The sequence below is a fragment of the Leptidea sinapis genome, chromosome 5 (genome assembly GCF_905404315.1).
Source record: "Leptidea sinapis chromosome 5, ilLepSina1.1, whole genome shotgun sequence".
NCBI classification, from domain to species: Eukaryota; Metazoa; Arthropoda; class Insecta; order Lepidoptera; family Pieridae; genus Leptidea; species Leptidea sinapis.
This window is the reverse complement of record NC_066269.1, coordinates 13544404-13571019: the sequence shown is the minus strand read 5'-3', so window position 1 is coordinate 13571019 and position 26616 is coordinate 13544404. Positions and strand designations below refer to the sequence as shown.

General features: G+C 36.7%; 1 protein-coding gene across 2 annotated transcripts in view; it reads left to right on the top strand.

Moving 5' to 3' along the window:
* The window catches only part of LOC126980144 (RNA polymerase II elongation factor Ell), a 65064-nt gene that overhangs the window by 18736 nt on the left and 19712 nt on the right, over positions 1 to 26616 (top strand). Inside the window, exons 2-6 of one of the 2 annotated variants that reach the window (XM_050829725.1) lie at positions 2361 to 2408; positions 20485 to 20586; positions 22325 to 22491; positions 23880 to 24118; positions 24155 to 24311. In XM_050829725.1, the coding sequence (XP_050685682.1) occupies positions 2361 to 2408; positions 20485 to 20586; positions 22325 to 22491; positions 23880 to 24118; positions 24155 to 24311 (713 nt within the window). Of the gene's footprint in view, positions 1 to 2360; positions 2409 to 20484; positions 20587 to 22324; positions 22492 to 23879; positions 24312 to 26616 lie in introns of both variants that reach the window. The other variant, XM_050829724.1, reaches the window with a different exon arrangement.

Here is a 26616-nt window from a genome sequence, read left to right as displayed (position 1 = left end):
ATTATTATATTCCGGGTCATCCCCACCGCAAGTCGAACATCTAGCTCGGTTAAGCAAGTAAAGCAATTTTTAAGTTTTACATCATCGCCGCGGTGCAGCCTAGTTATGTTTCTGGCGTTCGACCATCGTCCGTTGTGCAATTCCTACTTGCCGACACTTACTCGTACATTGTGGCCAATCAGACTTGTTTTACAACTTGTTTGACTTCTAAGTCTTTTAGCTGTAGCGCTGTTTTTTGATGTTATTGTTTGCGCATCGTTAAAATTCTTTCCAATGGCCACAATTATGTAATTGTTTGTTTACAGTAGGAACAGCTTATGGCTCTTTCATGCAAGCCCTTGTTCTTGGTACTGTTATTCTGTCCCCTTTTTTAGGGATGTACCTAACCTAACTGACCGATCGTAGAATGTTCGCCTAGGTGCGATTTTTCTTAACATTGTTGTTCTATATACGAGGGCTGCACTAAAAGTATCGGGAATGGAATATTTCCACTGTTGCTGTCATATTAAAATCTTTTTAATTCAAATCATCACCTGAAGAAGCTGTGGACGCCTACAAAGCGGCCATTTTGGAGACCGCAACTTCCGAATGGTTGCTTCAATGATTGGTTCGTATGGAAAAACGTGTCAAATTTCGCGGAGAATACTTCGAAAAGCAATAAATACATTTTTAAATAGGAATGTTGTGTAACTTGCTTGATTCCCGAAATTTTCAGTGCCCCCATAAATTATAATACGCCTCCTCTCCATTTTTATCAGTATTAGAAACCTTAGTAATTTGAAAAGTGTGTATATTTAAACCGATCCCATTTAGCTAATTCGTGATATGTATTGTTAGACATAATATCAGTCATAAAGCTGAATTATTTATTATATTAAGGAGTTTAGTTGACAACCTGTATAGCCGAGTGGTTAACGATCCTACCTGCTAAGCTAGAGGTCCCGGGTTCGAATCCCGGTAGGTGCAAGCATTTATATGATGAATATAGATGTTTGTTTCCGAGTCATGGATGTTTAAATGTATTTATGTATGTTTAAGTAAATATATCATTGTCTTGTAACCCATAACACAGGCTATATATGCTTAACTTGGGGCAAGATAATTTGTGTAAAAAGTGTGTCAATATTATTATTACTATTATAAGGGTCAATATATAATTATAATATTATATAAGTGCATATTTCGCTGAAATAAAAAGATGCTTACATTACCAATTACTTTAATCATTTAATCTTCAGGCAAGTAAAACTATTCTAGTCTGAAAGTCATACTTTCTACCGGATAGAATGCCTATGATTAGACATGTTTTCATACCGCGGCTATTAAAGTAAAAAGGCTAAATACAGTTAACGGACGATAATAAAATTCTTTACTAGTGGGATACTTATTGCACAGAATGCCGAATAGATACCCATACAGTACTCCATAGCCACGCCTTTTTTTCTGCCTTCAAGCAGTACCTAGTGTGCAGGCACTATTGTATCGGTTTGAATGGCAAAGCTAAACTAGTGAAACTTATGAGCTTATAAAACTTAACATTATGTTTCTCAAAGAACATTAGGAGCAGTTATTGCTGTTATCGTCATATTTTTCTCATAAAAATATGAAAAAAAAAAAAACAACTCCATCCGGCTAATCAGCAAATATTCATCCATCATATTAATTGACCTGACTCCTGTCGCCGTATTCCAACTTCGTACGACAGGCCACAAATCTGGATGTAGGATGTAAAGGAACTTTCTTTAAAGGGCCTTCAAAAACAGCGCGTATACCTTTGTAAAAGGCTGGCAACGCGTCTGTGATTCTTCTGGTGTTTCAAGATAATGTAGGTGGCTGTGATCACAACATCAGGTGACCCGTACGCTCGTTTGCCCTGCTCTTCCGTGAAAAATAACCCCTAATACTAAATTTAATTGACTTAAAATTGTATAGATAAACAATTTGCTTTGGTAATTCCGTATTGTAGTCTTACATAAGACGAATACTCTTTCAATCGTGAGTGTCGACTACTAAAAGGATGTCAATACAAAATATTATGATTCACGTTTCATGCAGAAGCGCACTCCGTAAATGTGGAGTCAATTTATCGTAAATTACTTATCAGTTTGAGAAAATTCTATGACGCAATGTTACGTCATTGTGTGTTTACTGGTTGGGTTTTCAGACGTAGCTTATATTGGCAATGCCTTGTTGCGTTTGTATATTGTTTAATTACATAGAAATGCATGCAATAATAATAATATTTTCCTAATGGATGATAAAATTCCCCCGAGGGTTTTTACTATTCGTTCTCTTTATAAACTAAGCCATTGATTTCTGTGTTGTGTTTCCTTTATTGAGATTATGTTTGTTTGTTCCAGGACAAATTGGCAAAACCTAAAATACAGTTCCTACCCGGAAATGAGGGGGTAAGTTTTTTTCTTTCAGAGTATATTTTTTATTTCGGACTCACTCTTGCCTAAAGTGAGCAGCAATTTCATTATAAGTACAACACGGACTGAATTACATTTTACCTAAAAATTATACTTTTAATATTAAATACTACGGTATTTAGTCGTTTCGAATATAATTTATTGATATTATTGTAGCTATTAACATCACGTACATATCCGACAGGCTTACATAATTTAATGACCTTATCAAATAAGTTGTTTGGAAATTTGTTATTGGGAAACAAATACAATTACGAATGACGTGACTTCAAATATTTCTATTGGAGATGTTGCCGTACTCTTTGTAATCTAAATGTTGCCGCAACGTAGGCGGAGTTACGTACACTATGGTTCGCTAAGTAAACGTTATTTATTTGTATGTTCGCACTAAGCCGTAACAAACTCATATTCTGAAATGATGTGTCATCATTTGGCCAAATTCCCCATTTCTCTCCTAAATTTTCTCCTTTTTGAATCACCTATAGAATCGTAGTCTCACCTGTTCGAAAAAGTAGTTGAAAACAAGTAAAGCTCTATTAATTAGGCTATGAATATGCTGGAATGATACCCTATATTGATTTGTGCAAATCTTTGATTTCGTAGTTACTGGTAATTTGATAGAATAGCTATGGACGTCCGCGTTGTGGGCCTTGACTCGCCTCTGGCGTACCAGTTAATGCTTGCGGCACTCGATACGCTTGCGAAATTATATGATGACCCACTTTACCGATTTCGTTTTGCTGCCTGTCGCTGCAACCGCTCATAGTCTGCAGATACTTTTTTGTCTAGGATTTCGATAACTCAATTAGCTTCAACTTGTACCAAATGAAATTTGCGAGGATATTATAGCATAAGTAGTTCTTTAGCGACTTCACTGGTTTCGACCTCTTGTGTTTCTCAATGTGTTAACGAAAAACTATCTAATTCTGTATTGTTAGCAAGGTATAATAAGGCGATAATCCCAAAGCAATGTTACGTCTGGCTCTCGGCGCCGTCGACCGGTTTAGTTGCCACCGTCGCTCGCTCTCCGGTTTGACGTGATCCTCTCTTGTTGCTTCTCGCTACTTGTCCACTGTCCATATCTTAATAACATGCAAATGACCACCGACAAACCGTTCAATTGAAAACATTATATTATATTTCAATCGGACAATACAACACGCTCGTTACAATGCAATTCGGCACATCTGAGCAACATCCTTGACTTTGTTACGTGCGAAAAAGTCCCGAGAACGTATGTGAGATAATATTTCCGCGAACCACTTTACCATCATATTATCGTTCCTCGAATATCTTAGTATCGCGCGTTGGGTCCGCGCTGCTGGCATATATCCAACTTGCACATAATAACCACAATTCAATGAGTCGCGAGGACCAGAATAGTAAATAAGATACGAGTGGAAAGTGTAAAAATAGCAACGATTCCAGTCGCTAGCGGCGTGCGATTGCACCTCCCAGGTGCGTTGGTCGTTGTCCCCACTGAACGACCTGGGATCCTGCTGTCCTTATAAAGTTAACACCCCGTTCACCTGAGTTCCTTGCACTTGAGATTTTTAGGTCATCAATGTTTTCAGTTATTCCAGATCGGATGGATTTTTTCTTTTATGCATAACGTTTCAGCTACTTTGCAAATGTCTCGATTAATTTCAGAATAAGAATGATTTTAATGAATGCGTGTTGTCACAATCGGTTATTGGCTCCCGATGTACAACAACAAAGTTTATTGTTTTCGTTTTACAATCGTATACGATGCGCGCAGGCGATTATGTCCCGTTTTGCATTATCCGGCACATTGATTGTGCATTTTTAGTTCTTGCAGCCGTTATGAATCACAACGATCTTGTAGTCCAGTGAACCCGACGGTGCTGAGTGCGGTCCTGTACTAGGTGTAATTGGTATTAGTTTGAATACAATTTGATCCACTCGGGTCGATGTCCTGCGTTCTCGCTTTATTTACACCAATACTTTGCGGACCCGTTATTGTGAACCTTGAGAACAGGATCCGTTTTCGTGATACACGCGAAACGTGGTTACACAAGTTAACAGTAAGCCGCATTATTTTTCGGCTTTCTTATCTAATTGCTCGTTAGAACACAAGATAACATTGCATTTGGACTGTTTTGTTTGTTGGATATTCAAGAGAGTTAGTTGCTTGCTTGGTAGTCAGTATTTAGAATATGAAAGATATACTAAATATTGTAGTTTATCTACCTACGTATTATTGATGCAGAATCACTATTAAATATTGAACTCTGCTTCAAGGTAGGTAGCAAAACTACGTCGCGTTTTCGATATGAACAAAGGTGGCTTGAGTAAGTATATCTGATTATAATGGGCACCGAAACAGCCACGTGATCAAACAATGGTGTTTACATTTGCCACAAGGACAACCATTGACTGACCAGCCATAGCAGACCCTTTGTTGTATGATTCTACTTAGGTTAGGCATGTCAAGATATTTTAAACGGCTGAGTTTTTATTAGCGGAAGCTAATTGCGGCTTTCGTTAACCTTAACATTTAACAAATCAGTAATCAGCCAATCTCAAACACTATGAAGTGAAATACGACTTGTGTGGATAAGGCGAAATAGTGTTTTCTATGTTTATGACAGCCATTAACAGTATCAACCCTTCAGTTTGGACTCATTTGAAGCCTGAATATTCCTTTTTATGGTACCGTTCCACAAGGGTAACCATCGGGTACCCTATTACTTTACCTCCGCTATAAGCCTGTCTGTTAGCGGGATGTATTATTATTGCAGCTCTATAATAAAATATAAATAGGCGCCGTTGTGGTTCCCATAATGTAGCCGGCATCCCGTGCAAAGCTTAAGCTAAGACAGACCAATGCACAAATCAAGTTCCAGTTTTATCACACTCAGCAAAATTTTACGTAAGTAAAGCCTGAATAAAGTCTTAAGTACGCTCTCTATATCTCAGCCTAAGATAGGTGCGTTTAAAATGCAAACACTACGGAAATGCACAACTGCGATTTTGTGAATTAATTACCGGCCTCGTTTGAGAGAGGTGACGCTCGTATATCGACGTTATTTTGTCGTTTCTTTTATGTCGACCAGCGGTCATTGTAACGTAGTGTACATTTAAAATAAACGCATTTAAGTGTGATGGTTAAGAATTATTCATTATTGTATTGTTTCAGTAGAGCGAACTCGTTTCAAAATAGGTATTTAGAATATCGGTTTCGTAAACATCAGGAAAAATTAAGCTGGCTACCGAAATGAATTCAAGACATTTTAAAGTCCAGCGGCCTTACAAATAAACTAGGTATACATTTATACCTGAGAATAAACCAAGAATATGTTTATTCTCATTTATAATATTTATACCGAGTTTATTTGTATGGCCGCAGATGTTTCGCAAATAAGAATTAAAAATGCATTAATTTTGAAATCGAATACTTTGGAAACAAGTCAAACGCTGTGAGGAAGTCACTTTTGCGCTCTGTTAATTAGAGATTAATGTTGTCTTTGTTAGTTTACGGAACCCTTACAGTGTGTAATATATTTATGCCCTAAACTGAAGAAGGAACGAAGTGTCCGCTAGCTGTCCGACCAATGAGCATTCAATGCGCGCAATTAGTCTGTTGACTGAATTGTTTGCATTGCGAATAGGAAAGGCTCCTTTGCACAGGTTGCTGGATATATGAGGGTACCACAAAGGCGACTTTTTCTGCCGTGAAGCAGTAATGTATAAGCATTATTGTGTTTCGGTCTGAACGGCGCTGTAGCTAGTAAAATTACTGGGAAAATGAGACTTAAGATCTTATGTCTCAAGGTGACGAGCACAATTGTAGTTCCGCTCAGAATTTTTTGGGTTTTTCAAGAATCTTGAACGACACTGCATTTTAATGGGTGTAGGATGTATCAATTACCATCAGCTGAACGTCCTGCTCGTCTCGTCCCTTACTGTAAAAAAAATAAAGAAGGTATGAGGCGTCCACTTTGTTATAAGGTGACACGTAAGAGCTGTTCTTGATGTAATTGTAATTTCTGCTGTGTTGTCATGACCATATGACCCAGGAGCCTTCATAATATTGATTGTAAAAGTAACTCGTTACTGACACTGATAAGGACACCAAAATGTTGTAATTTCAATATTCATTACTTCATAAAGAATGTAAAATAAAATGATTGTTATTGCAATGTGTTATTTATAACATTTTGTTATTACGAGTTATATACTTGTTACTTAACTGATAACGTTATTGCTTTTATTTGGTACTAGCCGGTCCCGGGGCGAATTTTAAAAGGAAATAAATTAATGAAAGAACGTTGGAATTCGAAAAATAAAGTTAAGTTAAATTCCGCATCGAATAGTGGTAGTTTCATGTCGATACGATCAGTGGTTTAGGTGTGAAAGAGTCTCAAACAAAGACCATTTTCATTATATATATTTGGTATGAGTTAGTGATTGGGTGTACATTCGACGCAACCGTCATGTAGTCAAGTGATCTTCTTTGTTTTTAATCTCTATAAACACCATTTGTTTTCAAAGTGGTGGTAGTAGCAACGATAGAATTTATAATATTTAATATCGAAAAACAACTTATATATTTAATGACTTTAACAGTGAATATTGGAGAGATATTATGTACAGAAAATCGCACTTTGAATAGATTTACGTTTGTCTAAAAGTTGCTCTTTGCCGCGTCAAGATTTGTTTATATTTGTAGTATTTTCTTTGATTAACGGGAGTGTTACAAATTTAAATAAAATTCTTTTCAAAAGTATTAAAACGCGTGTAATTTTGTTTATATTATCCTATTATCTATGGGCTCACTAGAAAGAGTAGGGTGTACCTACTCCATGTCCATTTCTAGTCGAATGAATAGGTGTGCTTGTCGATAATGTATTTTTGCTATCCCTAGCGTACTCATAGTTTATGGCACCGCGACTACTTTACGATTGTTAACCGACGAAACGAAATTCTCTCACTTTGCAAAACGTAGCAGAGTAGATATATTGTATAGTTTGTTCGAATTGCATTTAGTACTAAGCAATCTGTATTAAACTATAATTTTGTATTATACACAGCATTGTTGATGCTTTTATTAGTTCTCATTTCATTTGATGCGATTCGATGTTTCTCAATACATTGCAAGTCTATTGGATTTCGTAATTATAGTATCGAGTTAAGTATAGAAAGTACGCCAATGTACATAGATGTCATTATTATATTGCATGATTTAAATTTTTGGAGAGTATATAGGTAGGTACCTAAGTGAGTTGTGAAATTTTCCAAGCGTAGGTAAGCGAAGTATAGCGCTAACGATACTGCTATCAGGTGTCTTAATATTTTTATATATGTCTTTAGGCCAACGTACCTTATTTTGGGGGTATTGAATTATATAAATGTTATGAGTTATCTTAAGTGTTAGTTCCACTTAGATTGGTTAGTCTCCAAATTACAGTGTACCTCCCCGCATGGCCTCATCATCATCATCATCAGCCGGAAGACGTCCACTGCTGGACAAAGGCCACCACAAAGATTTCCACGACGATCGGTCCTGCGCTGCCCTCGTCCAACGTATTCCAGCGATCTTGATCAGATCGTCGGTCTAGCATGCCTAGTTAGCAGTGATACGCGACTCCACCGAAGAATCGCTCCCCGAATGACCGGATTAATGGGTAACTTAAAACAGGAACCAAGTCGACCAAGTTTTGTCCACACACTTACGCCTTTGTCTCGTCGGGAAGGCAGAAATAACATAACGCCACTTGCTTCTATCCTTACAAATCTCACCTCTACTCTTTTCATACATGCTCGCTGTTCCGGGTGCTTCGGACCTTTCCTTTTTTCAAAACGTCCCAGTTTGGCCGACGACATCTCCCGCGACCGTCTTGCCCACACACACTTGCCTTGTATATTTGATTAGTCATTCTTTCTTAACTTATTCGCTCCACATATTTACCATTACCACGAGAAATACTCAGAAGCTGTTCACTCGCTGAACTCTTGAATGAGAGTTTAGTTAAGTTCACTGTCGGATAGTTATGGATCTCCACGAAAGAAAGTTGTATTTCATATTATTAACCTCACCTCGCTGAATTTTTTTGCGGTCTTAAACACATCCGTTTTCTTTATAAAAGCAGTGGTATAGTCGTCATTAACATGGAGCGGTTCTACGTCCTAAGTGCAAGTGAGCGAGCACTTCTTTTGTACATACACTGTCGGGGCTCTGGTATTTGGCCAAGAAAGTAAACATTTTAGTTTATTAGGCATATCATAAGATTTAAGTTTGAAGTAGGTATTTATACACCTACAAAATGTTATGTTTCTCGCAGTCATATGGTATAGTTATGGCGTCGGGAGCGGCGGAACCGTTCCAATTTCCTCGTAGTTAATTGTCGCGGTATGCGGACGAGTGTCGTCTTATTGGGATTGCGGCGAGTACGTGCGGCTGTGTTCACTTTCACTTCACACCGGGCGCGGCGGCCGCGACACCAAACCACGCACAGTAGCCGACAACCAGCTACTTGTGACAGATACTTAGCACCGACCTGACAACCTGTGCGTCTTTCATACAACATAAGTTCCTCCTAGTAGTAGCATTCGTATTTTCAGTGTTCGTCCGGTGTGCTACAACAAAAGTTTTTATCTCCAGTTTGCACCTTAAAAAAGAGTGTGTACAAATTTTTCAAAATGACTGTAACTTTCTCTTCCCAATCCATACAAAATACAAACAGTTACATTAAATATATTGCATAGATAAAGGCTATAGGGGATTCTATTACCTTTAAATACGACCAATCGCTCAAACTGATTGCCCAACGTAGGAGAAATACTTTCGTAAAAAATTCGCCATACGCGACCTACCAAACTTTCACTTTTATGCCGTCAAATGAAATCATCGGACACAATGGTACCAACTTGACAAGTATGATACTTGTTTTTTTTTATAAGTTAGATTCGCGGCCTTACCCGTCGACCTTTCGGCAGAACGCGGCGATGGCCACAACAGTAGTACCAGTACCCAACACTAACAATTCCGACCGTTTGATATTTACACTTACCTTGAAGCTGTTCGCATTGGATTTTGCAAGTATCGTACGGGCATGGCGTGATCGATTCTGAATTTAACATTAATATGACTGTGGCATAGCGAAATGGTAAAATGTATGCAATAAATTATAATTGAAATACAACAACGATTACTCGTTTTACTTCACATACTTAGTTTAGTAGTTGCTTATTTTTATTTTGGTGTTATAAATTCATTTGTAATTTGAAATATGCATAATATTGGAAATGCACCTTACGAAATAATATCATTATGCAAATGATTAAGTACTTGTTTAAAAATATTTCAACATAAATAAAACGTACATTTTATTTTCATTCCAAAGTAATAATTTTGAACATTACTAAACATTTTAAGTCAGCAGTCATAAATTTTTATATAAGGTAGGTACTAATGCGTATTATGTATTTGTTTAGTAGATATGTTTTATACCATACTTTAACATGTAGATATGGTATTAAAAATACCTATTATGTCTTTGTTTAAGAGTTCTTACTGTAAAGTAGTAAATAAGAAGAGGCAAATAAAGGTATTTCTTTTATTTTGTCGTCTGACGCCAATTTTATAGATAAAATGTCAAAAACTCAAGTCAATATACGGAGATCGTCCGAGGGCATATATTGCCGGGTTGAAAGAACCAAAAACACACAAAATACTGCAACAGCAGTCTTTTGCAGTTTAAAGTGACACTGAAGATTCGCCTACAACTCTTACCAATATTATTATATTTAATGTCATAATTTAGTATCAGAAATTTGCTTGCTTTAGAACAACAAATTAATAGACAGCGCCTCGGCTTGTGGAAAATCTAACGTTGTCTTTCCTTAAACGAAGGGAAAGTTTGCGTTCATCTCCAGCTTACCTGATCCAAAGGAAGTCATCATCATTTTGTTGTAATGTTTCAGTGGCCGGTGCTATGTCGTAAACAACTCACACAATAATTTTAACTGGATATGGTTTTGTTTTGAATAAACCGTCTAGGTGCATTGATAAGAATAGTAATGGCACTATTCAGAGTATAAGAGGGATTTTTTTACAACTTGTTATATGTCTACTTTGTCCATAACTAAAATTTAAAAAGGGATTTAGTTTACATATATTTTTACCTATTATTCCAAAGAATTTAGGTTTTTTTGCGCCTAAAAAAATAGTATCGTACCGGCTTTATTATTCCATTAATTCTTATTGAGATCTTAATTTGTCGAGGAATCACTGACCTGAAGATGCAGGTTAAACTAGTTTCGAAGTTAAGGGTACACCCCCTTTTTGTTAATACTGCAAAACCATTTTAGAATTTTATTACAATAACAAAATTACCAGTGTAGTTTATAATAAACTTAGGTTAGTTTTGCAATACAAGTTATATGTAGTGAGTGTGAAAAAATCTAAATAAAGTTTTTTTATTGTTTTTGTAACTGTTAGATTAATGGCATAAAAATTGGGTCATAAGCCTCTTGTACAGTATTCTGCAATTTGATTGACGTAAAGAACACGTCACAGAATAGAGATAAACTCAGCCTTTATATAATAATAATAATATCTGTTTATTTTTCTTCACAAAAGATCTTAAATAAATACAGTAAACACATAAGTGTTATATTTTTAACAGTTGGTATTTGTCTGAAGTCGGTATACCGTGTATTACAGACACAGGTGTACTAGAAAGAAAGAAATAAATATGAATCCGCAAAATTAAATTAGCTAGTATAAAAGGACCTACGATGTGAATACTTTGTGGTGTTATAATAAAATCTATACCAATAGTAGCCACTGGTAGCCACTCGACATCACCGATAATGTGCTGTTTACTTTCGATTGATGCGACAAAAACATTTCTCTTTACAATCACGAATACAATGTCACATTGACTGTTATATTTCTTAGTTTACAATGTTATTGCGAAAACATTCGATAAAACAATTATTGTACTTGGTCAATTTGATTGATTTAACACAAATTTTTTGTTCATTATATTGTGGAATGCTATTCTGTTTCTTAATAAAAATGGGGCCTTTCCCTTATTATTATTGCAATCACAGTAATGGGACGTAGCATTGATATAGTCAAAAATCATTATACATTTCATAGTTAATCATAAATAATTATCCTCTTTTGTCCAATCGTCAAGAAATAATTTAAAATATCCCATTTCCTTGCTCTTTATAATTAAAAAAAGCTGACCCGGCAAAGTTGTCTTGCCGTATAAATTATTAAGTTATCGACAGTTTTTTCTCCGACTTTGCTAATCCGACTACCACAAAAGGTATTTCGGGTTACAATAAAGTCTATGACACTCACACAAAACGTGGCTTTGTATTGATAAAAAAAATTTCAAAATCGGTATAGTAGATTTAGAGATTACCCCCTACAACCTCACAAACTTTACCTCTTTATAATTTGAAGAAAGATAATACAAAACAGTTGAAAACCGATAACATTGTGCCTGCTTATTACTATTCCGGGCGAAATTAGCATCGATAATTCTAATAGACAAAGTGCATACCGTAGAGACCTAGTCACATTACGAAAGCTCGCAATGGTGCCGATAGTAAATTACTCTCGGCTTACGTAACTCAGGTAAAAGTTACCGCTCGCTCGGAGCTCTAGACTGAACTTCAGTTGCTAAGTTAAAATTAAATAACAAAACTGCATTCACATTCACGTCTCAAATTGATTACGCGATCGTCGAGCCTACATCCACGGATGTGATTATTAATCGTAAATGATGGATTCATTCGTTTCACTAAATCTATTATAGTGCGTGCGTGTCTCTACTTAGCCTTCACCTAAAAACGTGTTCAGGTCGAAATTAACACGACCAACAAATGTGACTCGTATCAACTATGCTAACGGTGCTTCTGCTAATGTCGAAGACACTTAACTTAGTAAGGAGTTGTCTGACTAAACTAAACATGCAAATATAATGATAAAACAAGGAAAAATTAACAAATGTACCTGCGAATATAGTTGCGGAAAACGTTTTTTTATATTAGAGGGGAAAACCTAATGAAAAGAGCAAGAAAACCAGCCGCCCATGCACATCTGCAATACCCGAGGTCAAGCAATATGTAGGTATTTTTAAACGTCACCACAGAAAAAACTCCAGCAAACATGAATTTACAAGAATAATTATTATAAGAATCAGAGGCTTTGGAAGTATATATCAAGAAGGACTACAATCAACCAGTCATAGTACCTACGTAGTCGTACATTCATGTACGTTATTGACTTTAATCTCAAAAATTTTTAGGTATATATTAAGCACAATATTTCAAATTGTTTGATACGGAGGGTTTCAAATTACTAGATAATTTTAGACCTCATTTAATATTTCCATTTCCTACCATAACTAATAAACATACTCATAAAAACCCATCTATCTAGTTCACAATTGTTTTCGCCTAGCTGATCGCTTCTGCCGGTCGCTCCGTAACACCCGTTATACAACAAAATCTTATTAGTAGTGGAGACTTAACGGTTACGTGGCACCTATACCACACCCGCGTGGTCAATTTCCTATAGCGCATAATTATTGCTGCACGTATTTTTTCATTGTTCATCTAACTGGCCGTTTTAGATAGCCATTATAACGCGATATCTCGTTCGTGATAGGCTCAGCAACTGTAATTATAACCATGAAAGCCAACCAACGAAGCATTATTTTTTTACGTTAGAATTAGAGCAGCATTTAGGATAGCAGGGACGATTTTGCTGGGAGGTGTTCAGTTCACAAGGGAAGTTAAGATTTGCTCGCTTTTAATTTTGCATATGCAATACAGGACTTTGGATATGTTATACCGACTTTTCATCTATGCTCTATCAATTTTATCTACCCAAAAGAAGCCAAATCTAGATTGACTAAAATAACACGATACTTATGTTGAATATTCGCAAGTGTTAAATATGCTTTGTGAAAGTGAAATTACAGCTCTAGGTAAATTGGGTTAACGGTGACGACAAGTTTGAATATTACTTTGGCAAATAATATGTGCAAAACTTTCATTCATAGTGGAAACTTATATGTTTCTGGATTTACCAATCCTTCGTTCACATGTTATATTTGGACTGCAGTTGTTATAATTAATGAGATCCCTTGATTAAATTTATGTTAGGTTCACTGAGGAAATTTCCGTTTTAAATTTTGTTATGAGTTTCATTAAACAAGTCTTCTTAGCATTTTATGTTTCAACTTTGGTTCACATCCGCTAAGAGACAGATGATACAATACAGAGGCGTGGCTGTGGCTTCCGAAATGTATCGATTAGCCTTCCTAGCACAGGCTTATTTTGCACTCGATTTGTCTGCTTTATTGAGTGTGCAACAGATGTTGTTTTATTTTATAGACTACTGAAAGATTTTGTTGGTATGCTCCCTTTTCATTGCAATAAATTAAGCCACGCTGCTTATTGAAATGTATTTTGGAACATGATACGAGTGATGTCAATCGTACTCAACAGCGTAATTTGTCATGCTATCTAGAATCTATAATAATACAATAGTGCTCATACAGACATCTGTTTGTGCGAACTTGGATGAAGAGGAGGCGTGGTCAACGTCACGCCGCACCGGCGCCTCTTCTACTGGATTGTTCTAGATACAATTTCACACCCATCTTCTTTAAGTTTACACATAATCGCGAATACGGTGTGATTAAAACATTAAAACTCTCATATCAGTGTCTCGAGATAATTTTAATAATTATTTACAACTGATAAAACATCGAATGTCGTGGAACATTAATTTATAAGTGCATTTATGTTGTAGATACTCGCCAACAACATGATTATTTGCGGTCGTGTTGATATCAGTCGCATTGAATAGAAAACTGTTTTTGATATGCAGTTATTTTATTTTATCTGGTATATTTCACTGATTTCATAATTAATTAATTTTGTTTAGCATAATTAAGCGTGATCTTCGACAAAAATTCTTCGCAGCCGATCTCGACACTCACGAGTTTCGCACCTTGATCTAAATACGAACGACATTGTCTCGATCGGGCGACATAACATCTCTAATGTTATGTTTCAATCTTATTATACGTTTTAATTAGTACAAATCTTATACACATTCGGAGCAGGTCGCAGCCGTGGTAAAGAAGAAACAAAGGAACGTGTACATTGCCTGTTTCATTGTTTAGTCAATTTCCTAATAACGTTGTGACATATTTTCATTTAAATTCTAAAGTTCTATTCATATATTACTCAATTTGATAATTTATAAGCAGAGGTGTGTTCGACGTCAGTCATTTACAATTTTAGTAACATGCAGTAAAAGTAAAAATATAGGTCATCCGGTAACGCAATAGGTTCTTGTTTGTTTGTTGTTTGGTAAAAGTAAATGTTGGCAATTAGTGCACAATGACGTCGCCGCCGATCTCGTGCTGAGACGAGACAGGCCCGCCGCCTTTTACTTGGTATTGTTTTTGATATTTTGCTAATTCTCATACGACTTGCACACTCGTTTCTTCATTTCTGTAATTAAAATTTCTATTGTTGACACGTCTTGGCATGAACTCTTTTGTCGTTCTATTGTATTGTATGAAGTGTTCAGAAGGATGTTTGTAGGTAGTTAATTACCTGTCTGTGCCCGTTTCTGGTTTTCATGCGAAATTCGATTCTACGATAAAAACAGATTGCACCTTAATACTTGGTGCTAAAGGTAATTGTTCTGAATAATCATCCGCATTAACAGAGTGGCGGACATTTATCGGTTGCGCTAGTTGTCCACGTGATCTCTGTCAGTGGTCGGAGCTTGTATCGCCAGAGCTATAGCTTGTATCGATGGAGCTATCGGAGTTAGGTAACCATTGGAAAGAGCTTCATTACCTAGAGGTTTCAATACAGCCTCGCGACTTAAGGCCGTGTTCGAAGTCACGTCGCGTCGGTGAGAGGCGGCCCTCCTCCGTAGGAAGGTCGCGGCTTGATATCGCCAAGAGAACGGCTCTAGCAACTGAATCCTTACAAAGGCAAGTCAAGTTTGACATTTAGAAGTATTTTTTATATATTCTGTGCCGGAATGCCTATCGTAATTGCTCTTTAAATATTTTTCTAGATGATATTTGTAGGTAGACCAAACATTTCTATCTGTATTCATGTGGCAACTTAGCAATCAGCTAAGCCTTCGAAGTAAGATTATTCCAGGTATGAACTTTGTTCAGATTATGAAAAAGATTAAATGAAGCTAGGACGATAATAAGCATCACTTATTCTATCGATTTCTGTTGTAATGTTCTTCAATGAAATGCAGTTTCGCCTTAAATCAATTTACCGTAACACAGATATATTATTAAATTAATTGTACTTTTTGGCAAATATTTGAATTAAATTACAGGAAGTGATAACCTCACATTAAAGAGTTAAGCATTAGTAATCTAATCAGCGTTCACTCGCAAGACAATTAACATGAGTATAGTTCATTCACCGCAATGGAAAATACTGTTGACAAGCCAATTTGTTGGCAGTGCAGATATTTTTTTATGCAAGTGTAATAAGGCGATTAACAAAGAAAATGCAACGTAATTAAGTTTGTCGACGAGCGTGAGCGAATTCCGTGGATCAGTAGTTTAACAGTAATTGAAGCTAGTCGTAAAGAGAAGCCATAACATTTGAGCACGATGTTTTGACATGGTTTGTCTGCGTACGTGAACAATAATTGTAATGAGACTAATATGTTTCTCTCAATTCGGTAATACACTGGCTTTGTATTCGCATGTAACATGGAATTTATTATTACATTTAAATCGTATTACCTCACCAGCGATTGCGAGAGGGCCGCATCGTCCATTAGAAAGTCTGTGGATATGCAAATAGTATAGTAGAAACCTCACGAATAACTGGCCACTCACTTCGACTCTACATGTGTCTGCGATGAAAGTGACGGCTACCGTTAGTAATTGTGTTATAACAATTTCATTCGCGTTTTAAAACCTCGCATTAGCTGGTGCTAAATATACAGGAGAGATGTCGATTGTTGAGTGGGTGATTTGCCGGCGGTTCGATCGCCTATGCGAAATTTTTGAATCGAAAACACCTTCCTTAAGCAACTTTTGTTGTTTATCTAAAAACGGTATCGGATGTTTTATATACATTTGTTTACTTGTAATGACTTTATTCTCTCACGATCGATCCTACTCTTGTCCTGAGGCTCGTATTACGTCTACTCGTAAAATTTCTTTTTGGTGTCGTCGATGTTGCAAAATCGTTGAACACTCTAACGTTTTCATTTGCCTAGTCTAATTTCATGTTATTATCACAATTGACGAAAAAGTGAACGCCGTTTGGACACATAGTTACATAAGCTGATTATCTAATGGCAACAATTATGTTTTTATTAAACTGGCCACGTTACGTAATACTGAAATGAAGAGCGATGCAATGCGTACATAACATAGCTCTGTTTTGCTAATAAACCTGTTAATTGAAACATTTTTGTCTTTGTCAAACAGTCTTTGAAAAGTTATTAATTTTATACGTATTTATCCACCCCCAAGGGTAACAATATGAGAAGGCGAATTGGTAAATTGATACCGTAACGAATTCAAAATTGCGTTTACGATAATGAGAACTGTTAATGATACTTTAAAGTGAAGTCGTGAGCAAAGAGAGTGTGCTGATCAGAATTAAATATTGTATTACACAATCCAATGACGGCCAGCTAAAAATAATCAACCTGCGTCAACGACAGATAAACCGACGTTTTCTCTTTGTCTCCAAGTACCTCGCCCACTGTGAAGGTCACCGTGTAAAAAAAAATAAGTATACAATTTCGGTCATATACCGACATATACCTCATGTATACTAATAATTTAAAGCAAATATAAAACAAGATAATAAGAACTGGTAAGCAATTAACGTGGTGCCGATCACAAGTCGCCTGCGTGGATTTCCCGCTACGATGCGTGTTGAGGAGAACTATTTATTATCATTATTTGTTGATGTAAAATCGTATCGCGGCTAAGCAATAATGAACTCTAAAATCATAGCATTTGTGGCTTATTTACATTAAGCGACCTGTACCACCTCCACAACGTTACGTCAATAAGACACAACACGTTAACTGGCTAGGCTGGGGCGAACGGCTGCTTGTTTTACGTCCGGGTCTGAACGATATTCTATACATTATTACATTTACATTCACTTCTAGATTAAAATATAGCAGACTAGAGAATGCACACCATTAGCCATGTATATGGTTAGACGGAAAGTTGCACCGTGATAAAATAAGACTGAAATAAATTGCAGATATTATGTACATAACAAGTAAGATCAGCTCTCGGTCGAGTGAACGGAACCGGTTGCAACGGCCTCTCACTTCGCAACTTTGCTTGGGCCACTCGCCGCGGTCGCTTACTGTGAAATTAGGTAACCAACAAAAGCCACGGTCGTCGCGCACGATACAATAAAATACAATAAAGAAATCCTTTGTATGATCACAACGATGCCATATTGAAATTATTGTCTACGGTGTGGGAGTGGCGCAATTGTAACTGATGTAACAATCGCTTGTAACCGTATCTATAGCTACGTCGCGGACAAGTAAATAACAGACAAGGAGTTCGAAAATGCCTTGAGAAACGGATGATGTATTTCCTCGTATTTTCCGGCACGAACGGAGCGTACACTCAGCGACCTTCGCTAAAAGACAAACAATGAAACTAACGACCTTGACATGATACTATTTGCAACAACTGCATTGCTCTCCTTACCCACAAATATTTCTATGCATATGAGGTGTTGTTATGATGTTAATGGGCATGCCTCGTTAGAACAGTACGACAAATGGAACAATGAGAGGTGTAGTGGATACACTGATGTAGCTGGCGAGACGGCTGTTCACCGAATGCCGAAGTAATCTATCGCTACGCGCTCTTTATATCAGCCAACTGTAGGTACGGCAGAGAAAGCCGCGCCCCGCACTGCCCCGCGATGCCCCCGCTCGCGTCATGAGTAGCGGGTTTTTTCCTCATCACACTATAATTGTGTACCATATCAAGCATATCTATATGTCACCGTCACACTATGCTTATCGTGTGTTGCTTGGATTCTGACTTCTCAATTTTATTGACATAATAGGCTAAATAGAGTCGAATAAATACTCAATAAACAGTACAATAAGTATTAAATTAGTATATCAGAGAAAAGTTATCCCAACAAAGTTTATAGGATATCAATTTCCATCAAACGATCCTCTTAAATCTTATAAACCTAAACACGTAAAAATATTTCCTGGCTTGATTTGAGGTACGTTGATGATATTTAATTGGAATGAATATTTGGGTGTGCCACTAATGCTCCTATTAGTGGTGACCACAAATCTTCCGAACGCGTTGCACTTGTTAATAAGCTGATTGCTATGCACACACAGTGGGGAATAGCACCAGTGGCGACCCTAATTATTATACTCGGGGCCAGTTTGAAGGTTCACGTTTGGTCACTTCAACCTGATTGAGATGCGTTGCTAGGTCGAGACTGTCCCATTTAGGTCATATTTTTCTATGCAAATGTACATTGAACTCAAGTTGATCAACATCCATTGAACGGTGTTCAATAAAGCGATGCTCAAAATATAAGTTATTGTTCTTTAAAACTTATATTTATCCTACGTGTAGTATTTTCTATAATCTGGTAAAGTATCTTGATATATCCAGTGTCCATTTGCATTCAATATCTTTTCATTAAACAATGAAGTATGATGAGCAAAAGATTCGCACGAAGTGTTCAGGAAATTTCGACTCGGTGAAACAAGTTTCATTAATTGATGACTCGTGAAGCCGTAGAGTGTTCTAGAATCTTCTTCGATTGCAACATTCAGTCGATTTTTAACAATTACGTTATGAAAGGATTTCAACCTCTCGAAAATTAATTGGTTGCTTTTCAACTAATTAGTTTTGTGCTTGAATTTAGGTCTATTTAACAGTTTCAGCACTTTATTAATCGTCGCGTGTTTGTTCGGTGAAACGGTACGTCGGTTACTTGTATTCTTAAACAGTCACGACTTTGCCATTCCTGGCGATGAAAGTCGTTCACTGCTAATACCACTGGCATAATACGCACAACTCATCCGAGGTGTAAGCCTACCTGCCCCCTATGTCCTCTATTTGGACGTAACCGCTTTTTGTTGTGAGAGTATGATTTTATCGATTGCAGGTGCAAAATGACAACAATGGATTTGTTCACACACAATCTGTTTGGTCTGACGTTGTGTGTTATTCAGTTGAAATTCATAATTTTTGCTATTTAATATTTATCGAATTGCGTGACTGAGTTATAGTTGTATAATATACTTTTATCCTTTAAGTATATTATCTTATCACGTGCGTTGATAACAATTTTGGCTAAACAAATCGTCATAATACATAATTTCTGTCTATATTTGTAACTTCTGAGCCTTTCTTTCCGCCATCGCGGACGAAGGAAATGTAAACCCATATTGACAAAGAGAAAGCAGATCTTCTAGGCAACCTCTTAGCGCAGTAAAAAGTCTCTCGGATGTATGGTGGTCAAAGTATTATAACTGAACATTCTCTTAAATTTTTATTGTAAAAGCTTGATGGCACTTCTCTAATTCACTAAATTACAAATGTAAGCTAGTGGGCCTTTACGGAAATACGGATAACCTATTTTATGAAATTATTTTTTTCCAATTGCTTACGTTACAATTAGGGGAAACCCCTTCCTTTAATACCAATTATCGTCTAAAATCCTTTTGATTTTGCACAATCAGGGATTTATCTGATTATACATTATTTGCATAGAAAAATAAATAAATGGCTTTTAACTGACATTACTTTTTTTTTGCATCGAGTTCCTCCGTTTATGTTGAAGTTCAAAATGTTGCACACATTCTTTTTAAATTTTTAGTTAGGTACCTTATTTATGGATAATATATAGGTTTAAATTGTTAAATGTTTGAAGTCGGTATGAGGCCAAGAAATAATAGACTAGATTTCTTAAAATTAAAATTGTAAATAAGACACACATTAAAATTGTTTTGTTGCATACTTTCCAGAAAATCTCAATTCCGGCTCCATCCAGTGGAAATGGATCATCGTCGGGGGAGTCCACATTTCACTTTAGCATCAACAGCAATGCTGAAATGGAAGGTCCACAGGTAACGACCACTGCTCTGATTTTTTTTAGATATATGCTCAGATTATTATAAAAATTAATGCAGTATTCACTAATAGCAAAGTACCTGATGAAAATATTCAAAATTGATAATTTTGTATGGATGAGTTTGTATAACTGTTCTGTTGCCACTTCATTTCACAATAACAACACAAATTTCGAATAGTTATTTACCTTATTTATGAACATTTACAAAGGCTTTAGACAAATTCACCAGCTAATTTTTAAAAGTGGAATGAATAAAAGTTGACGATTTGTATATATAATATTACTGTCCCAAATAGATATTAACAGCGAATGAAAAAATTGGTAATTGAATCTTCAGTTTCAAATTATATGTCACTGTTATTGATGTCTTGCTTAGAAACGTGATTTGTTTTTGTCACTTCACGTTGAACATATTATGCTAATCGTTTATGCGTACTTCGTCATGGAATATTTTTACATATTTTAACGTAAGTATTCTAAATTCTACTTGTTGATTAATTAAAAGGCATAAAATTTATTTTCTCAAAATTAATTCGTTTGAGTTATTTTAAATGTCAGTTCAAACACTACCACTGCTTTGGAAAAAAATGGCACTCTGAGAGAAAAGAAACGAACGAAAATATTTTGTGGTACAGTAAGACCTTTGCCCAGTTTCACATGTAGTCTTCTTTATGATCTCGGTTTTTTGAAGATCGTTTCCTCTTAGGAGTTAACGGCTTCGAAAATATATAAGTGTTGAAAATGATTATTAGGTAAAATGATGCAGCAAATTATATATTTACATGGGCTTTGCAAATGACGGCAGCTGTGAATTGCCAATGATCCAAGTATTTCTAAGTAAGACCATAATATAACATCAGTAACAACTGTCTATTATATATTATGTATTCAGTGAATGAAAAAAAAATAACTGAAAAGATATGCCAGTACCAATAGAATATCAAATATATTTTATTATATATATATAGAAAATCTATCCTTATTGTTCTGATATATTTTCGATTAAAAGGCATGGCCAATGAGTTTCTGTATGTTTTTCTTATGGGCTTTTCTTTTCTGTAGTTTCACTAAATTACTTGAAAACATGTTCCGACGATCCAAACTGCTAAACACTTACCCATACCCTTATTGTGCGACGTTTATTCCAACCTTCCTCAACTCCCCTCAACCTAGGTCAAGAAACTTGATATAATCATAGTAGAAAATCCCCCTCATGCGATTGAACTCGCTCGAAGTTGATTCGAGGAAGTTTCTTCCTCATCTTATCACATGGAGACTTTGCCGAAGTGTTGTTCCCTTTTATGTTTTTCCTGACTCCTCATAACTCATTCCACCCACCGATATCCATCATCGCATCCACGGCACAAACTAAAATCTCATCATCATCATCTAGATGCGTTTCTCTACAGTGCGATTTTGAAGTAACTTTCTTTGACGTACAACCAAACTGTGGACTAACATTCCTTGCGGTGTTTCTGGGTCAATACGACAGTTAAACCTTCAAAAAGAAAACTTTAAATCTTATGTGAAAGGTTGAAAATGCTCCTTTGATCCCTCTGGTGTTGCATGAGAATGCGTTTTCATCCTATTCCATAAAAATTTGAAGGTAGGTAGTAGGTACTTCTATGAATATGGGTGTAGGGATGTTCAATGGTACAAGACACATTTTCTTTAGCAGGTTCCAAAAAATGTTCAATTTACCTGATGTTTTAAGAGCGATTGAACGGTTGCAGGGTTCGTTCGAGTGCGTGCGCGGCGGGAGTATTGGCGGCGGCGCCGCGAGGCGTCTTGAGTCGTGCGGGCCGTTGCCGCGACGTATGCGCGTGCACGCTAACGACGACTCGTACGAGGCAACCAGGGATCGCATGTCGCGGACCATCGCGGCGGAACAGAGCAAATGGTACGCCTCTTTGACTAGTTGCAATATTGAACTCGCAAAAGAGTAGCTGTCACTTTATAGCATGAGCATATACACTGGTATTGTAGTGGTCAGTTAGCCCGGTCCTACATTGGAAGCGGAATTTCAACGACGGTCTGGTCCGGACTAAACAAAAAAAAACATTGACGCGCCGTGTCCCCTCCTAGACTGGAGACAGTGCTCGCTCCGGGGAGGGGAAACAAGTCTGAACTGGTCTAGTCCAGACTCAAGACAATATCGACACCTTTCCTAGTCGAAAATTCACACAGTACTGACTCTGGATTCTAACTGGTTCGTCCTGTCTAGGTGCAGTGTAGGAGCGTCTAGTCTGGACTGGTCTGGTCTGGCCGGGTCGAGCCTGCTGGTCAGGCCGACTCCAATATAGGACCGGCCTAAATTGGACGTTTTTGTTTCTATTTGGACTATTTATTTTTGTATAGTCATATAAAATATCGTAATATACTAATTGTGGGGTGTTGTGGTTGCCGTACAGATTAATTTATATATGGTTCAAAATTAAACGAATTGGTTTATTGAACTAAGTCTAAATGAGAAAACTGTTAAATGGTTATGAGCTTATATATGTGGAATGATGGCACGCGCCAGCGCAATCGCTGACTACAATACAATATTTATATATTCCTTCAAAAGAAGTTGCAAATTTTTAGCCCACTTTCAGCCTACAATGTCAAAAAGCGATCATAACTGGCTGCTGGTTTAGGTTGTGTTCGGTAGGGCCAAAGGGTTATATGCGCTTTGCAACTGAACGATCGTTGGCACGTTGCTCATACTGATCTTTGCAACTGTAGCTGTTCTGCATAATATCTTATTAAGTGATGATTTCAACGTTAATTGAGAGTTCATTCTAAGTAAAATGATAATTTTGACGGCAGTTGTGGTTTTTAATTGGTATTAGCCCGCCAACGTGATTATTGGTCACGATTAATTTAGTATTGATAAGGTCATTGCATTGTCAGTGCTAGGTATTTTAAGACAAGCTGTACAAGCAAGAATAATAAAAAAATAAGCTTGTTTAAAATTCTATCAAACTAAAATCATTACTTTATCTTCAATTCGTCAAAGGTTGTAGAATAATATAATGAATAACCTTGTAGATTGAGATGATGCAATGTAAATGTATCTAAAGCCGGAAATATACAATGTCACCTGATTTTATTAAGTAATTATGCAATGGACTTTGGAAGTGGATATCTATTTGTCTAGATATTTTATCAATTAAAAGTTTTTTAACTTTATATAAAAACATATTTTTTACCTGTTTTATGCGCTTATAACGCTTTCATTGATTGTGTACTTAGATAAGATTGAAGTTATAATAAAATTATTAAAATATGATTTCCTTATTTCAGCACTCGCGTCATTAAACCCAACCAGACAGATATAGGTAGAAGAGTAAAACTACGGAATACACACCCTATGTTCACAAATGGGCCTGCTTCTCTTGCGGACCGGACGGAGCGGGCGGAACGACCAGAGAGACAGGAGCGGACTGAGCGACCGGACCGTCCCGAGCGCCCGGACCGCGCCGAGCGACCGGACCGCCCCGAAAGACAGGAACGTCCTGAAAGACCGGAACGGCCCGAAAGACCTGAACGGTCCGAAAGACCGGAACGGCCCGAAAAACCTGAACGGCCCGAAAGAGCGGACCGACCGGACCGGATAGAACGGCCCGCTGTTGTTCCTCCCGTGGTCAGACCACAGCCGCAACAGCAACCGCAACCGCATTCTAACCAGCAGCAAAGGCCTCCCTCTAACCCTGACCTATCGAGGCGGCCCATCAAGTTAGTATTAATTTTTCCACATTTAATTTCTTAAATAACCTGAGTAATTATTGTCCTCTTTCCGAAGACGTTCATTCTAGTTCTTATCAAAATATCAGAAAACTTATTGCTCTTACTAAGATATACGAGGAGTGAACTAATATAGGTACGCGTAATTTACGACGTATTTAGATTCATTTAGATTAATTCAATTTCTCACTACAAATTCGAGAAGCATTCTCATACGCATTATCATTCCCATGGCATCTATTTACATTCCCCAGCACTGTGAAAATATTTTGCGGCGTTGTTTTCAGGATAAAGGCCCTCAAAAAGCTTTACCTAGTACCTCCTGTTACCGTCTCGAGGGATTAGAGCTACATGCTACATGTTTTTGACCCCTCAGGTTTAGATTTCCCTAGAAATCGGTATATAGAGCGTGGCCACATACAAATAACGTCCACAAACGAAAGCTAGCTAAATATGTCCCTTATTTCACTGGCCTAGAAAGATATACTCTTTCGTTCCATAGCTTTCTTTTGTCGTCGTTTGTTTTATATAGATAGGTTATCGACATGGCAACACCGTGGAAAATCATTCAAAAAAGTCTATGATCGCAACAAAATATTGTGATAAAATTACAATATTGTGTTGTTTTGCTTTTGAAATACTTATCAGTTATCGATTTACTGCTCAGAAGTGAGTGATAAATGATAAGATGATTTAAATAACGTCGAGGAATGAAAATGTACAATGTTAACTATGTGTATTATCCCCATTTTCCCCCAGGCAGAGAATCCATTCACCAAGCTCCTGATATAGTGAAGATTTTCGTACAATTTCTTTATCCTGGCTCCTTAAATACACGTATCTGATCTTGGATGGTGTGGCTATAGCGAGACCACGTAAATAAGTCTTCGCGCGGCATAGAAGTGCGCGGTATGACGACAGAGGGGAATGAGATAGGAGCGGGCGGCAGGTGGATTAATTTGCGTAACTAATGAACTGAGCTATATCATACCCCTTCACCCCTCTACCGCAGGGGCGAGGAGTTCTTTATGTGGTTTGCCTATAGACTTATACATCAATCTGTTCCACCGTATTCATGATAAACTTTCAAATTTCGTGGTCATATTGTACGTGGTGATAGGCTCAGCTTCGTGAATGATATTGTATCGTTATCGCAACCGGTCTGATAATTTGCGGCTCAGGAACGATGTCGAGCGTCGAACGATATGCAAATGTTAACTTGCTAACTAAATGGATTAGGTAGTAAATGTATACTGGAAACTCGATTCAGACATCTATATTATCTCAACTACTACTCGTTACTTGTCATCTACTTTTAAAAGAATTGTATTCTAGTGGAATTGTTCGGGTATTCCAATATAAAAGCTTTTAGTAGTATAATTATTGTGATACATTAATATTATTGATTCAATAATTAAAGTCTCAAATTGTTGTGTCTTGTCGCATTAAATAGATTTACTTAATAGACTTACTAAGACTAGGTGTATAAAAGAAACCTTTGGTGAATTAAAAGATGACTTAAATGTGAAACTGTGATGGACAAAAAATTAATTAAATTATATAATTTATTGATACACAACTTAACTAGGAATTATTTACGGCAAGTTTTTATTAAACAGACTATTTCTTACGACATCTTTTATGCTTTGCTTATGCAAGAAATACAAATTTAAAAAAATACAAAATTTACGGCATTTTTTTTAATATGGGGAAAAGGAGATGAAGTAATAGTCTATTTAATTACTTAACTGTTAAAAGCATCAGGAGTATAAGAACATTCTTTCGCAACCAGTTAAATAACATGTCCCGCAGTAAGCTGATTGTAAAACACAATTGCTTTGAATATTTTCCTATACAGGCTTCAATACAATCCCCGACTTAGCAAGTGATTAGTGTTTACTGAGTCATGCGTAGTCAAGGCTTCGCAGAAATAATTGTACGTCGAAACGCGGCTCAAGGTGATAAAACAAAGTTACCTCGTGAAATTGTATTGGCCGTTGATGAAATTATAGCCGACCTTGTCAAGACAAGCGTTGCATAAAAAATAAGAAATAAAGACCACAAACTGTAGGTATATTATTATTTTCTTGAAAGCGATTCCCAAGTATATTTTATTTGCGTCTCGTGCCAGATTATGGCGAGACAACACGTCCTGACGATGCCTCGTGTAGAGGCGAAACACGTGTCGAATTGTTTTAAAAAACAAATATTGGCGGAATTAACACTAAAGAAAACTTAAATTATTTCTATTTATATATTATTTGATAAAATAACTTTGATGATAAATGATTTATTA